The sequence below is a fragment of the Onychostoma macrolepis genome, chromosome 15 (assembly GCF_012432095.1).
Source record: "Onychostoma macrolepis isolate SWU-2019 chromosome 15, ASM1243209v1, whole genome shotgun sequence".
In the NCBI taxonomy this organism is placed as follows: Eukaryota; Metazoa; Chordata; class Actinopteri; order Cypriniformes; family Cyprinidae; genus Onychostoma; species Onychostoma macrolepis.
Genome location: NC_081169.1, coordinates 21,453,993 through 21,470,596, shown reverse-complemented (window position 1 = coordinate 21,470,596; position 16,604 = coordinate 21,453,993). Strand labels below are relative to the sequence as shown.

At 37.7% G+C, this 16,604-nt stretch overlaps 1 protein-coding gene across 1 annotated transcript; it reads right to left on the bottom strand.

The window, feature by feature from the left end:
- Positions 1 to 853: 853 nt before the first annotated feature.
- brca2 (BRCA2 DNA repair associated) lies at positions 854 to 16,083 on the bottom strand. The gene is made up of 28 exons (XM_058744787.1): positions 15,893 to 16,083; positions 15,575 to 15,667; positions 15,260 to 15,478; positions 15,107 to 15,179; positions 14,980 to 15,023; positions 14,848 to 14,876; positions 14,436 to 14,547; positions 14,143 to 14,195; positions 13,937 to 14,018; positions 13,123 to 13,812; positions 10,712 to 13,040; positions 9,274 to 10,673; positions 9,078 to 9,179; positions 8,893 to 8,962; positions 8,432 to 8,802; positions 8,056 to 8,246; positions 7,735 to 7,922; positions 7,409 to 7,579; positions 6,972 to 7,326; positions 6,734 to 6,889; positions 6,480 to 6,627; positions 6,256 to 6,365; positions 5,908 to 6,109; positions 5,650 to 5,816; positions 5,407 to 5,545; positions 5,059 to 5,312; positions 4,829 to 4,954; positions 854 to 4,090 (listed from the first exon to the last, which is right to left on the bottom strand). The coding sequence occupies exons 2-28, from the start codon at positions 15,606 to 15,608 to the stop codon at positions 3,752 to 3,754; spliced, it is 8,154 nt and encodes a 2,717-aa protein (XP_058600770.1). The 5' UTR covers positions 15,609 to 15,667; positions 15,893 to 16,083; the 3' UTR covers positions 854 to 3,751.
- Positions 16,084 to 16,604: the final 521 nt, after the last annotated feature.

The window sequence follows — 16,604 nt, the reverse complement described above, 5'->3', positions numbered from 1 at the left end:
AGAGGGGCGGGAGAGGTGCAGTGGAGGGTTATGGAGGAAGAGATGGAAATTAAATAAAAAGAGGAGGAGTGAAAGGATGATTTGAGAGCGAAAGTTCAAAGAGTCAAAGGTACGGAACAGGAAGATCTTGATGTGCTTGACCAAATGCCAATCACAAGGTTTAATTAAAGCAATCTGAAGAAAAGGAATCTGAATGAATAGAAAGAAATCAGGCTCATTGGATGGGATTTATTAAATAAAAAAAAATTTATTATTTAAAAAAGGAAATGCAACTCAAAGCCAAATGATACTAATATAATAATATATAGCCTACATTTAAAATAATTATTGCCAAAATGTGCTATATATTTAACAACAATACCGGATGAACATCAAAACAGATCTTTATCTTTAATTATATATTGTCATATGATCAAACAGTTAGTTTGTGTGTTTTTGATTCACTAAAAGAAGTGGCTCATAAGAGTCACTCATTTGAGAACTGGGCTACACTTGCAATGTATGTTTTAGATTCACTAAAAGAACCTGCTCAAAGGAGTCATTTGAGCTTTAGATTCAGTAGCTGTGTGGGGCGCTGCAGAATAAATGGTGCAAGAAACTCGCTGAAAGGTTCTTTGAGAAACCAAAAATGGATCTTCCATGGCATCACTGTGAAAACCCCTTTTGGAATTTCTTTCATTTTTTTTGAAAGAGTTTATGTTAAAATGACAATTAATTGTTTGTTTTTTGATTCACTAAAAAGAAATAGCTTATAAGAGTCAAACTTTGGAGAACCGGACTACACCGGTTGCAATGTATGTTTTGATTCATTAAAAAAAAAAAAAAAGAGGAGTCATTTGTGCTGTAAATTCAGAAGTATTGCTGCCATGCTGCTGAATAAATAGAAAGAAACAAATTTTTTTAGTATGGCTGTGTGTGATAGAACTATTAATGGTAGAGAAAAAAAAGGAACTGTTTTTTTAACACTTTAAGATTCAAATTCATTAAGTCGCAATTTTCTATGGGTTGCAAAAAAAACACACAAAAAAACCAAGATAAACAAAATCCATTAATTTTCTGTGTTCATCAAGTGTGGAAAACTGCGGATATAAACTTACTTCACTACTAGTCCACAAGCTATTTGCCATTATACCACAAGAAGTTATATTTTAATGTCCCTCTCTGTTTTTTGTGTGCGTGTGTGTGTTGGGGGGTGAATTTGTTGGTGCTTTGGTGTTTTACAGTTGCTGCTAAAATTCTGCCCAGACTACAGTTCTTAAATGAGTTGTTATTAGATACAGTCTAGTCTAAATCACAGCTCTTGTATCTGGCTCTCAATGCTACAGCTAAACAGGACCCTTAATTCATTCAGTCTGGTGGGGTTGCAAAGAGGATATGGGACTATCAAATGTCCACTCCCCGTCACCGTCCCCCTTTAGGTTCTTTCATTCATCTCTTTCCACCTCTCCATCAGGTCTCATTGAGCAGAGTCAAGGGAGAGGGCAGCCAGAATCAGCCTAAGAGGCTGGATTAGGACAGCTCAGAGCGGATGAAGACGGCCTTAGGTTTTATGTTGTAAGAGTGGTAATTAAGCCCTGCTTTATGTACTCTGTCGGAAAGTACAAATGTACCGATAGTCAAAGAACGTGGGGCCCTGATATCATTATAGGTTAAGAGCAAGACTACAAAAACACAAAGTCTGCAGGTTTGATTCTGGGTGGTTGATGCATTACTCAGAATGAAAAGTTTTTACATTTTCTAAAGAATGTTAAGATTTACAGTAATAAAAACCTATAAAGTAATAATAGTCATCACCTTAGTGCTAGAAAACACATAAAAATTACAACAGAAAAATATTCTGAAATGACAGGAAATATAGACATATGCAATAATTCAAAAGGCTGCGCAAGAGAAACCGAAATTCTGAGCAGCTGCCTGAAAGCAGCCCATCAGGCCTCTAGAAGCAATTCACAAAAATAACGACTCTCACATGGAAAGACAAACCTAAATGTGGGAAAACATGACAAATGCTAAACAGATTTTAACCCTGTGGTCTCATGCAGCAAAAAATAAATAAAAAACAAAACACACACTATTTTAATTTCTCCCAGATTCCAATATCCAACTGTTCTCTTTTCTTTTTGAGGGCTTTTGTTTAGCAAGGATGTATTAATTTGATCAAAAGTGACAGTAAAGACATTGTTACAAAAAATAAATAAATAAAATAAATCAGTTGAAAAAAACGAGTTTAACAAAAACATTAAGCAGCACAACTGTGACTGAAAACTGGAGTAATGGCTGCTGAAAATTTAGCTTTGCCATAACAGGAATAAATCTAATCTTTTCAAATAGAAAAATAATTATACTTTTCAATTGTAATAATATTTTGTAATATTACTGTTTACTATATTTTTGATCAAATAAATGCAACCTTATCAGACACTTCTTTCAAAAACATTAACAATTTTCTTTTTTTTTTAATCTTTGCAACCGCAAACATTTGAATGGTAGTGTATATCAGGACTGTTTAGTACTTAAAAAAATAAATAAATAAATTAAAAAAATGAAGGGAAAAAAAATTCTCTAGACTTTAGAATTCATTGTACCACAAGTATTTTCAGAGCTGGGCTCATGGAAACATTTTTGGCCACGATAATGCTATTCTCCGTCAACCACTAACAGATATCATCTTTAATGTCTCCGTGCTACACAACAGGAGTGTCAGCTATCTTTATCATTGTGGGTTAGAGATCTTAAAATAGAGCTGGATGTGTGCTGAGTCAGCACATTCTCAATGATAGATGATAGATGTAAAACTGAACACTGTGGAGGAAAGCCACTGATGGCAGCTAACTGAAAATCTGGCATGTCTGTGGTTTTCTGAAGCATTCCTTGACGAGCGAACAGATTATGGGGTTGCTTCTAAATTTCAAAAATCCTTAAAACTGATCTGAAGAGCAAGCAGCCACATTCTATATTTTCTCTAGGGTAAATGCCTGGAATTGTAATATTATGATCACAGATTATTAAATATGACAATGTTCTGTTTGGAAGAGAAGAAATCCCTTTGTCTGCCTTTGCGGTCTGTTAAATAAGCTTGACAGTGAGTTTGCCAGCGAGATCAAGAGAAGTATGACAGAAGTGTGTTTGTAATGCCCATTACTTTCTTTGCTGCCAATATTTGGTGGTTATTAAGCAATATATTCTTATTACTTGTTCCATTCTCATTTCTTCAGATTTAATATGAAAATGGCAGATAGGATTTCACAATCTTTCTGCAGAGTTGAACTGTTCGCTGCAAGTCAAAGGCAAGTGTTAAGGCGCCACCTGCTGTTCATCAATAGAAACATTTCGAAAACAGATTGTAATATGACCTCTACACATAATTACTTTCCATCTTTTAATAAAAATTTAAATATATAAACATTTTTTACAGATACTTTTTACATAAACTTTACACTTTTCCCCCCTGAACATTGCTAACTTCCGTACTTATAGTAATACAATCACGCATAACAAGAAAGAAGTTAAAAAAATGATTACAGTAGTTGTAAAAAAGTGCATCTCTTTCATGTTATTTACCATCAGAGAACCACAGTAAGCCAGGCAACTAGAAAACAAAGACAGCGGTGCCATTTGCATTTTCTGCCAACAGTAGAATTTGTGCTTTCATTTACCCATAGTTCTCAACGCCTTGAATGCTGGAATTCATTCTTGTGTTTCAACTCACATTTAGTGTTTCACCAGGAGAGTCACACTTTCCCCATCAGCCTTACAGTAACGCCTGGGTGTCTATCATCACCAGCTCTTCATCATGCACCCACTTCTCCTCTCCCGGTGGGGGACATGAGGCTCGAGGGGACTCGTTCTGTGGAGGCTTGGGAGTCACAGATCTCCGTGGGGGATTGAAGGTCCTGTTAACGCAGGGAGAAGCTGTAGTTTTTAGAGGAGTGAGGGGTGGAGGGGACGGAACACGTGACAGGTAATCCAAACCGCGTCTTCTTTTCAAACTTTTGGGATCTTTTCCCTCGCTGTTACATGCAGATGCAGGAGTTCTTCTATTCAGAGGAGTGAAAGGTGAGAACAAGCTGCTTTTCTGCTGTGGGGTTACCTGGGAATTTCAACACAAGGAACAATACATTGATATTGTTTCTAGTGAACATACATAAATATGAAATAAAAATGAACAGATCAATAAGATCAATTTAGACCATTAAGGTCTTATTTGAAAACAGTTGTCCCGCTTAATATTTGTGGAAACTGTGATTAAAAAAAAAAAAAAAAAATCAGAATTTTTTGACAAACAGAAATTTCAAAAGAACAGCATTTATTTGAAATATAAATATTTTGTAACATCATTAAATTCTTTACTGTTGATAAGTTTAATTGATGATGAATAAATGTATTAATATCTTTAAAAAAAAAAAATAATAATATATATATATATATATATATATATATATATATATATATATATATATATATATATATATATATATATATATATATATATATATATATATATATTTTTTTTTTTTAAAGATATTTTACTGACCTCAAACTTTTGAACAGTTGTGTATATTTGCATGTAATTTAATAAATGTTAACAATTAATAATCACTATTATTATAAAAATTACTTTTAAAAATAAATGATATGATAATAAACTAACATTCCTTTAATTAAAATCGTAGTGTTATGTGGACATCTGTATACAATTTGTAATTGGCACATTTTTTCATGTGTATAGGACAAACAGTTGGAGTTAATAATTACAGTGACACATGCAGTAACAAGCACCACTAATAAAACCAATCTTTCACCACATAAAAAGAAAACTCATACTAACCTTGCCATTAATTTTTGGATAAGACTGCACACCAGGAGTTCTTGGAGACTGAAAAGAACCCAAGACACCTGAAGGAACCACATCTGAGACCTTCTCCTCCGCAATGCTGAAAAAACGCTCACAAGTCTGTGTAAACAATGAACATAAGTCTAATAAGCAACAACAAAAGACATGAGGAATCACTCTTTGATAGTACTTAAAAACAAAAGTTTAAAAGCTGATTCATTAACCTGGACAAAAGTCTTCAGACTGGTCATAGCTTCTTGCAGATGGGATTCTTTGGGGTTTACGGAAAATACTGCTTGTTCTCCTGCATAAAGGCTTGGCACAGGCCCAGAGAGCGGTCTCACCTGAAGATTACTAAGAGCGACCAGTGCTCGCAGCTTTACCAGCTCTTCTATAGCTAACTGCTCCAGACTACTGTAGGTTCTCACAGAGACCATGTCAAAGTTCTCATCCACAAGATGCAGTAATGGGGGAAGGCCTGAGAAGACATGCAAACAGTCACAATGCGTTTGAAGATATAAAGGATTGAGGAAACTAAGTGGTAGACTCATTGGGGAATTAATGAAATTTACCTTGTTTGCCCTCTATGGAGACAATACATCCCACAATGTCCACCTCCGCACAAGGTGAGCTGAATTGAGGGTTTTGAAGTTCTCTGAAGTGTATGCATTCTCGAGCACGGAAATGCTGATGCGACCATTCTGGAGACACCTGGCTCAATCACATTTTATGTAAGACAATTTCAAATGGTTTTAAGGAAAACAGGGAAGCAATCAGTCTCTGGTGGGAGCAAAGTTGCTAAACATTTAGCTTACCTCAACTTCCTGGAAGAATGTTTTCTTGGTGGCAGTGAGCTGAATGTGAGCAATGCCTGAGCGTTTCTTCCCCTCTGATGTGGTGAGGTGATAAGCCCTATATCTGTGGCCCTCTCTTAGCAAGCCATACAAGTCTTGCGATGGGCGCCAGATATTCAGGGTGTAAACTAGGAAATTAAATAAAACCCAGCCAAAACAGGTTAAATAGGCTTCTTCAACAACTAAACAAATAGTAAAGATGATAACCACTTGGCTTACCACAGTTGCTCTGCAGGTCATTGGCATCAGTAATGCTGAGCTTCCAAACAGGAGTGACATCTCGATTAGGACACCCACCCTCGGCCGCCGGGGCTTCCATTACAACCTTCTGCACACGCTCCTGAAGCTCTGCCTGCCTCCTTTCCTCCGAACAGCATCTGTACTTATGCACTGCATCCATCTGTCTCGCACTTAGATGGGCCTACGCAAAAAGTAGATCAAGTTATTTTTTTTATTAAAAGGTTATATTGACACAGTGTTGATTTATTGCCTACTACTTTCTTTGTGTTTACTACCAATTGGTGAAAATAAGCAAAAAAATGCATTAAAATGTTGACAAAAATAAACCTCAACAGCAGGATCCCTCTCCATTGCCTCATACAACTCTTCCCCATCCTGCAGAGATTCAATCTCATGTCGACTAAATGTCCTCCTTTGGCCTCGACTTCTCTTTTTACCTTATACGTGGAGGAAAAATACCCATTGATCCTTGTGATCCTTATATGCTTGCATACAAATCTCTAAAAAAAAATGTAATGTAAATGAAAGAAAAAAACAAGTAAAAACCCTACCTTCTATTTCTTTTTCGAATTGGGTCTGTATTTTGGAAATAAGAAGATCCATGGATTTGTGCTTGGAGTTGCTGTGTTTTCTGGCCTCTCGATATTCTGCACGATCGTTGCGAAATATAAAGACACCATTGGGCTTCTTCTCCATCCACTGTTTGATGACAAACCCAGTCATTTGTTTGATACAAAAGCAAAATAATTCACTAAGCTTTTATACATCAAAGCGTCTCATTCATAGCAGTTGAAGTAGAGCAGACCTGAGTGGGGTAACTTCTCAACACCACAATGTTCACACAGCTCACAACACCTCCAGCAGTGAACAGTGATGATAGTGGGAGGCTGATTGGCCGAGGGTCACAGTGGTACCCCAACTTAGTGTCCCACCGAGCTCGTCTTGTGCTGTTGGCTGAAATCTGAAATTCAAAAATGACAAATCAAATCAAGTCTGGCAGGATTTATCAGTCACAGCTCATCTTAGTTGAACTCCAACTTAACCTTTAGCATCAGAGATTCAGGAGCTTCCAGTGGAGGACAGGCTTCTTGGGAACCAACCAACTCGGCTCCACAGCTCACAATCTTATCACCGATTCGGAGACGGCCCTTGTTTAGCATGGCAGAAAGCGGAGGGTCTAACAGGCCTTTGATGGAGTACCAGCCATCTGTGAGCCAGACCACACAGGACTCCATCTTTGCATTAGGAGTTTTGTCATCTTTCACTGGCTTTTCTGGATTTTGACAAGTTTGAGCAACACCACATACACAGAGCACTAATGTCTTAGCTGGAGTGTCGTCCCTCTCAATGATCCTCCTGAGTGCAGATCTCTGACTGTGGTCCACCTCCACATCATATCTAAGTGCAAATACCAAACGGTTAAGAGTTGTGTTTGAAAAAGTTTGGGTGAAAAAGTGTGAGCTTTAGTAAGATTCGGTACCTGAATTTTAGCTGCAGAAGTACTTGCTCTGGAGTCAAACACAGGCTACCCATCAAATCTGGAAATGTTCTTTCCATGGAGGCCCGTTTCCATACAATCCATCGGTAATGGTTGAATACCCAGGCATCACTGATCAATTTGGGATCAACACCAGGGGTGTCACATAATGCTCTGCCAAAAAAAAAAAAAAAGGACATTTCTCAAACTAATTCCAAGAAATTCCATAAAACTAATTCCATGTTGTTCTGCAAGATTTTAGTATGTAGATGTACTTATAGATCTACATAATATTTATTTTAATAATGTAAAATATACACCATGTTTACCTATAAAATTCATCTTTGCCCACAGTACCCTTATTGTCTGGAACCAACCAGCCTCCATCTGCCAGCTGGAGACCACCAGACTCCATGAAGTGCTCACGTTTGAAGAAGTAATTACAGTCAAATCTGAATGATTCAGCATTTTCACTTGTTATTTGTAAGACACTGTGATGTACACCATGCTGATACAGCTGAGATGGAGAAAGATGGAGAAAAAATATATATATAGTAACTGAAATGTACCTCCTCCAAAGTATAGTTTTGCAGTGACTTAAAACACAGTGGAATAATTAGGTATCAAAAAAGTAAATGTACAAAATGTACCTCCTCCTGTGCGTATTGACCAGGACATTTGCGTCCCACAGCATCTCTCAGACCTGTCCTGGGGACACCAGAAGTCTTAGCAAGGTAAAGGCTCCCAGGTAGAGGACGAATAGACAGTTTTTTCTTCTTTCTGAGTCTCATGTCTTGCATATCCCTGGCTAGGTTCAAGGTCTCTCGGCATGCCTGTGTGTCTATTAACATCCCAAGACAAAAAAATAAAAATAAATAATAGGATTCATTGCTGTATAGAGAGAATCATTCATTTTCATCTCTATATCATTTGCAGAAACGGCTGTACAAATTGGCACAATCCCAATACTATTATATTAGACAATTTATTTTTAATATGCAAAATTAGAAGATAGTAAATTGCTACCTTTCTCTTCAGCATCCATGATTTTCAAAGGTATGCTTTCCACTGAAGTGGTTGGTTTAGGGTTAGAACCCTCATGTAGACTCTTCCTATCACAGTATTGTGCAACACTTTCACTATGTGATGTAGAAGTTGTCATATTTTGGTCTATTTGATTTCTATGCTCAGTTGTTTCTTTGTTTTCCTTCTTGAAAGGTGGTATAAAACCAGTGGACACTTTAGAGACATCTTGACAGTTTGATGTCCCAGTCTTCATTCCCTTTTGAAAAGGGGGCACAAACACCCCTCCTTTAAGGTCTGAGTTGTGTCTGTTTTGGACAGATACAGTTGAACATGGTCGCTCGAGGTCATTTGACTTTTGGTCCACAGGATGCCTGCATATTTAAGAGAACTTGTAAGACTTAGAGATGTCTTGTGATATTAAATGGTAAAGAGGTAACTATTAAAACAGTAAAACAACCTACCAATCTGGACCAGTGACATTTGGCTTGAGGTGGACATTATAACTGAAGACACGCCTGTCTCTTATAATTCCTACAATAGGGATTAAATGTAAAAGATACACAGGTTAAACATAGCACCTCACAACAAATTAAAATGCAGAAGTATTTATTTATTTTTTTCATTATTTATAAATAAAAGATCTAACCATTTGGACAGGTTTTCAGTGGTGTTAGGCCTGAGGTCTTTGCATCTAACGTCTGGTCAAACTCTGAGAGAAGTTGTCTTTTCAAAGGAGGCTGACCTGAATCTAAACAAAAAGTATTATATACAATGAGTTTAAAATTTTAATGTATTCATTCATACAAGGTGACTCAAAACATGAAACATTCTGTAGCCTGTACCTGCTACATTTCTGGCATCAAATGGACGCTTCCTTCTGTTCTGGGCAAAAGATCCCTGTGCCTGTAGATCATGAACAGATGGACTTTTTTTGTCCTCTGTCATCGCCAAACTGGCTGATTCATTCAGGTCATCATCTGCCAGTAAAGCTTTAGTGCAAGCCATTGCTTCCTGCTCAAAGTACTTCTGCTGGGTATCTGTGCAACTGTTAAAATTCAAAGAGTGCAAGTCTAGTTGTGCAGGTTCATTCTGAGTTGCTTTAGATGGCAAAGGATGTAGAGTGGTTTTGGTTTGTCTGTCTTTATGTTGAGGACGGCATTCTGAGGAATCACCCTGTAGCAGCTGACTATCAGTAACAGTAACTTGGGCATCACAATCTCTGAATAATTTAGAAGCTTCTTCAAGGGCAACTTTTGATACACACACACCTTTACCACTCGCAGTGCTGAAACCATAATTTTTCTTGATTAGTTCAAACTTTAGGTTTCCATCTATGTCCTTACTGCTTCCAGAACTCTTTGTTTGAGGTAGGACTTCCTTAGATGATAAATTTTCCTCCTCACAATCTTTAAAAAGACTCTCGGCCCTCTGAAGTGCAGTAATAGAAACAGCCACCTTCTTCCCTCCTGCTGTAGAGAATCCTATGTTGTTTCCTGAAAAATTTTCAATTCCATGAAGCGAGGAGGTGTCATCACAACCTGCAAATGCCACTCTAACCTCACTCAGTGCCTTTTCAGAGACAGTAACTTCTTTGCCACTGGCAGTGCTGAAACCTTTACAGCCTTGATGCTGAAAACTCCCAGAAACAAAACTCTCCTCTTCACATTCTTTTAAAAGACTCTTTGCCCTTTGCAGGGCAGTAGCAGAGAAAGTCATTTTCTTTCCACCAGCTGTAGAGAATCCTATGTTTTTTCCAGAAGAATTCCCAGTCTCAAGCTCATGGCTGAAGGAGACATCACTGGAGCCTGCAAATGCCGCCTGTACTTTAGTCAGTGGCTTTTTTGAGACATCACTGAAACCTTGGTGCTGAAGATCTTCAGATGATAAACTCTCCTCTTCACAATCTCTAAAGAGATTCTTTGCCTTTTGCAGCCCAGCAGCAGAGATAGCCACCATCTTCCCTCCTGCTGTAGAGAATCCTTTGTGTTTTCTTATAGAGCTAGTGTCCATTTGGATATCAACAACCTGCTTTGTCTTTGGAGATCCATCAGCACATGAGAAACCATCAACAGACTCCGACAACAGTTTCTTAGCTCCCTGTAGTGCCCCAGGTGAGACGGACACCACCTTACCACTGGCAGTACTGAAAACACAGTTGCCGTTAGGAGGTATCAACTCAGAAGCATGCTTAGAAAATTCACTTTGAAGGCCTTTCTCCTCACATACTTCTTCCTGAGGGGTTGCTGGACTGAAGAGGGCTGCAAGAGGTCATCAGTCAGGTCAGAGTCTCTCAGAACAGCGTTGGCTTCCATGAGAGACACATTTGAAAATATCATACTTGTACAATTTGCAGTAAATCGATTTACTTGTTTGAGCTCAACATCTAGTTTGTCATTCGTTCCCTCCATTTTCACAGATTCCAAGTCAACATTTTCATCACAGTCTTTAAATATGGCCTTTGCCTTCTTAAGGGCACCGGCTGAAATGGAAACTCCTTTCCCACTGGCAGTCTGAAAACCATAGCCTTCCTCTGACTTTGCAAGAACTTCTTTAGGATCACTGCTAGATTTCTGTTCTTGAAAGACCTTCTTACTGATGAAGGAAGGATTATCCACACCATCAGATATTTCACTTACTAAGTGTGGCTGACTTATTTTCATAGAGGTATTACTCCAAGAAACGGCTTTTGTTTTCTTAAGGCTAGTTGTTGACATAGAGGTATCATGTTTTCCAGAAGCATGGAAAACGAGTTTGTGAGTTTGCGACTCCTCTAAGCTGTCAACATCATTAAGAAGTCTTCTTGCTTGCAGAAGAGCCTTTTCAGACACTTTCAGCTTAGCTCCACTAGCTGTACTAAATCCAAAATTACTATTGGAGTCAATACAAACAACATCTGTTTTTTCACCTAAACAATTCTGCTCTGTTCCTTCATTTCCTGCCAATTGCATATTTATCTCTTTACGAGCTCCATTTACATATCCACAGCTGAAATTTCCATCTTGTTTAGTCTGAACATAGGTTTTATTTTCCGTGTTCATACTGTCAGAAGTATTGACTGAAGGCTCTGTTTCAGCATGCTCTGGCTTTATTAATCCAACATCCACCTTGACTTCCCTCTTAAATATGTTTTTTATTTTTTCATCCTCTTCAAAAAAGTGTCTTGCATTGTTTAAACTCTTTTCTGAGATGCTTATAGCTGTGCCTTTAGCAGTTTTAAAACCAAAACAATCGACTGGAGTATTATCACTGAAATAAGACGGTACTCTCTTCATATCAACTAAAGAACTGTCTTCAGCCACTGACAAAGGCACCATGGCATTTTGTGTTTTCTTTGACAAGGTGCATGTTAATTTGGCAGCATCTTCAATTTGAATGCGATCAGAACCATTTACTGAAAAAGTGTCTGTCTTGACGGGATGCTTTCCTTTCACAACGTCACAGCTAAAACTATCATCAAAGTCAATTCCGTTGAGTATATCTGGATCCCACTCTTTCTCTGTAGTGTGGTTGTCTGAGCCAGGATTTGTTTGTTTGAACTGGGTAAATTCATGTTGACTATTTGCTTCCTCCAAAAGATTGCACAATTCTGTAACATCAGCCTTCTGAGATGCTGTCAAAGTGCCATTCTCCTCATCACCATCACGGCTGGAGTTCACTGCGGTGAGTTTGTGTGTGCTGCTAATGTCGAAGACAGTCTGTCTTTCAGCACTTCTTTTGAAATCCAAATTTTGATGAATGCACTTTGATGAGTTTGAACCTCTCCCCAATTTCTCTTTCAAAAGAGTCTCTGTTTGAAAGCCAACATTTGAAACTGTAATATTCCTCTCTGAACCAGTTTTATAATCAGATTCATTTGACTGTGGTGAAGAGCAGCTTGAAATATTAATTTTCAAACTCTTTGGACTGTCACTCTTTGGAGAATCACTAACACACACTCTTGATGCATTGTGAGAGAAGATGGACTGTCCTGTGGGTGATCTATTTACATAAGTGCTTCCTGAAACTGATTTGCACAACGTTTCTATCGTCTGATGTTTTGAAGTAGTTCCATTTAAGGTGTTGATCAAAACATCCCCTGCAGCTTCATCTAATGATGCTTTGGCCTTCATTATAGCCTCATCCGGTATGGTAATGGCCTTGTTGTTTGCCGTCTTAAAAGAAGGAAAAAACTCTTTGATGTCTGCGCACACGGCTGTCGTACCATCCAAATCGGAAAAGGTGGTGGGGCAACCACTGTCGTGACTGATTTCAAAAGTTGTAAGTGTGACTGTTGACTTGTTTGGAGAGGTCACAGATATGTCTGCTAAATTAGAGATGTCATTGTGACTACCATCTTCATTCTTCTCCTCAAGTTCTGCTTTATGTTGCACTTGGCCATTTTGGTCACACTGAACAGTCATGTTAAGCAGTGCTCCTGGCATTATTTCTTGTGTGAAATCCTCTGCAAATGCCTTGGAAAGCTGCGTTATATCTAGGCCAAGATCAAGATCATGGATTTCTGTAGATAACTGTTTGACGTCTTGTGGCTGTGGATGATAATTGACTGCGTTTTCACTGGTGACTGTGGATTCATTAAGGTCACTAGACACCTCTTCCACAGAGGGATTTTCTGTAAAATTCAGAGCAAAAATGTTGTTCAAAATACACACACAAAATATTTATAAGAAAAAATAATACATTGAACACCTTACCTTTGAGCGTTTGGTCCAAACATACTGGTTGAGTTTCTTTGTGTCCAATTACGGTCTTTGACAGATCTGAACTTGGCACTTGATACACAAACTTTCTGGGCTTCCTAGAAAGCATGAAAGCAGGTGATTTGTCTAACAAAGTCTTCTGACACTGAGCTCCTTCTGGATAAGACTTGAGTCTTACACTCTGTGAAAAAGTTTGGCTACTTTCTGCAATGCAGTTGAAAACAGTATCAACATTAGTTTCACTAGATGCTACAGTGTTGTGATTGTTTATCAAAGACGAGTCCGGACAGTCTCCATTTAGAATGGATTCTGATAAACTTAGTGGGGTCCACTGAATGATATCTTTATTTTTGCTTGGGCTTTTTGTTTCAACATCATCCATTAATTTCTCTTCTGGCTCTGAAGTTAGAACAACTGATTTGACATCTTTTGAGGAATCGGTTATTCTCCTTCTGATTCTCTCTTTGGTTTTGATTCTTCGCAGAGTTGAAGTGCTGTTGCTGAAGAATATTGACAACACATCCTCAGCACCATCAAGAACATTCTGCACTGTGCTGCGGACGTCCCCATCCTCTATAGCGCAGGGAACCTTCTGCTTCCACAGACAGCTTGTATCAAGAGATGCACTTGGAGTGCAAACAGGTTTTTCTCCCAGGTCATCAGCCTGAATAGTCTCACTTTTGGCTATCATTGAAGAAAAAAGATCAGAATAATCAGAGTTACCTTGGAATTAATTATGTGTATGCATTTCAGATTAATTATTTTATTTATTTTCTATATAGTTTCAAATATACGGTGTCACGCTCACCATCTTGTTTTAGTGTTGTATCACTCAATGTTGCATTAATTGCAGAGCCTTTCGAAAGAGATGGGAAGAGTTTCCGCACAAACTAGTGTGTATAAGAGTGAGAACAAGCCATCACCATTAATGACATGTTGGTAAATACAGGCTCTTAGCATTTCAGGCACCATAATCCAAAATTATTGACATTAGAAATTTAGGTTTGCACTTACAATTGCTTCCTTGTCTTTGAAGTCACTTGATGGAGTGCGTTCCTCTGTTATGGCTAAAGAGAAATAAGAATAACTCTGGCTAAATAGCTTATTTCTGATCAGGAGACCAGGGGATTTGCAACACATGCAATTCAATGGATTCAAGATACAACGGATTAATAACATTTATTTTTTAATGACTTTAACACTCTGACTTGTATTCGACATTCATATTTTTATTTTTTTATTTTTTCCCTATCATTTCATTTTACATTCTCCACAATTAAATTCATTTCTTTAATTTTCATACATACGCAATATCACAGTGGGAGTCAAAGAGGATGGTGTGTTAAAGGAACTGGACCAGGATAGGTTAGGGTTGATTTGTGCCCCAAGGCTCTCAGATATCTGTTTTGCTGAACGTGCCTGTAACAGAACAAACTCAGCATTATGATTAACGCCATCTGAACTTAACGTGAAAACGTGTTTACAACCAACTTTACTTTTGTAATGCGACATGATCCTGAAACAGGATGGTTGAAGACGTAGGTTAAAAAATAAGAGGGCTTTATTGCTTTAACCCTCATAAGACTGACCCTCATAACCCAAACCACATAAGACTGACATTAGCCAAGATAAAAATGTTTTAACATTTTGCTGAGAAGACAATGTAATTCTCATTGAAGAAAATTATATGACCATTTTTGTAAACTTGTGTTGACTTACCAAAGACCTTTTTGGTGTGTCCAGAAGGCCTGTGGTGTCACATATGTTTAGCATTAGAATAGAAAACAATCTTATTGTTTTTTTTACCTTTTAAAAGAAAGAAAAATGAACGATAATCTAAAACTGGCTTACCAAAGCAATCTCTAGGTTTTTCACAGGATCTATCAAATCTTTGACTACAAATGATAGGAGAGAAACTTTCATTAAACTTTAATACTTCACATGAAATTCATATTCTCCAACTCATAAACAGAATTACCTGTCTTTGGCTGAACCAAACAAACAAGGGCTTGATTCTGTCCAGGGAAAAGCTGATGGGTCTCCATTAGCCACTGAGTGGAAGAAAAACAATTATACATGACTATGTCCTTTATTTACACATACTTCATACATAACACAACAACTGTGATACCTTCATAAGGGGACTCTTCATTGGGAATGGAAGCAGGGGTCTGAAACCGTTGTTGCTTGAATATTTTGGGTGTAGAAAACAGCTGACTGGCCAGGGCTGATGTCTCTGGTACTTTGACGGTCTCCTCCTCCTCAACTGCTGAACTGTCAGGACGTCCTTCATCTCTGGAAGCTTTTGCAGTCAACTGCTCAAACCAGTCAGGATTAAATGGTCCAAGCTCTTAAATAACAAAAAAATCAGATCAGTTTCAAAGATTTGAAATATGGTAACACTACATATTATCTTTATTTCATTCATATTATTGTAAGTGTTTACCTTTGTCAATTTGATGAAAGAAATTGTCAAACATGCTGCCATGAGTGTGATGCGGTTAAATCTGAACCATGCACAATAATGTTGTCATTGGACCTACAAATAAACAAACAAAAACATAAAAATGTAATTCGGTGTTATATTGTATCTCTGACAAGAATGTATATTACGCTTATATTACGCATTTATCACGTAACAGTTTGTCATCTAGATTAAATAACTGTAATGAAGTAAGTAACTGCTCTATGTCATGCATATCACTGTTTACTCAGCTAACTTATTTGAACTAGCAACAAACAGGAAAACAGCTCTGGAAGTTACCGTAAATGAACGTGTTGGCACAGATGAAAGCTTTTAGTAACTTCTGAGTTCTCGAAGTTCATTGAAATGTCGTCTTCATCTCCGATTCAAGATGTTTTATTCCCTGAAGTTTTCTGAGAGGATCTGTTTATTCTACGCGTGGATAAAGCTGGCGTAACACATCCCGCCAATAAGCGCCGTGTCGTCAACGGAAGAGCAGTTGTCTCGACCAATCAAAATGCGAGCGTCAGTTCAGGGGGCGGACTTACGTGCACCTCTAAATCGAAACTGGAAATAGTTAATAGTTTATGAGAGAGAGAGAGAGAGAGAGAGAGGGAGAGAGAGACTATATCTTTGCCTATATTCTGGATATATTCTATTCTATTCTGTTCTTAAACTTCTTTCAACTTTTTTAATTACTTTAATAATAATAAAAAGTCAATTTTAGATGGAGTGTGCATAGTTTTGAACAATGCTTGTTCAGTAGTTTAAATTATGTACAATTTTGATAGTTTATATAGTCAGCATATATAATATATATAATTTTGTCTGTAAAAACATAAACGTGTTTTTAAAAACAGTCATATGACACAGAAATATACATATTTGAGGATTGTGCCATTGCCAACAAATTGCACAACCGACAAATAGCCTACAATTTTTGACTTTGAGTGTTTTTTTATTATTTCCGTTATGGTGCACCAGAGGGCGCACTACCATAAAAATACTACAT

What these genes read in the sequence shown, in the direction of transcription:
- brca2 (XM_058744787.1), bottom strand. Translation starts at nt 15,608, where the DNA reads ATGTTTGACAATTTCTTTCATCAAATTGACAAAG. An exon ending in ACACACCAAAAAGGTCTTTG is followed by an intron (nt 14,548 to 14,847) that starts GTAAGTCAACAC and finishes GTTCTGTTACAG; the next exon opens with GCACGTTCAGCAAAACAGAT. An exon ending in GTCTGAAGACTTTTGTCCAG is followed by an intron (nt 4,955 to 5,058) that starts GTTAATGAATCA and finishes TTGTTTACACAG; the next exon opens with ACTTGTGAGCGTTTTTTCAG.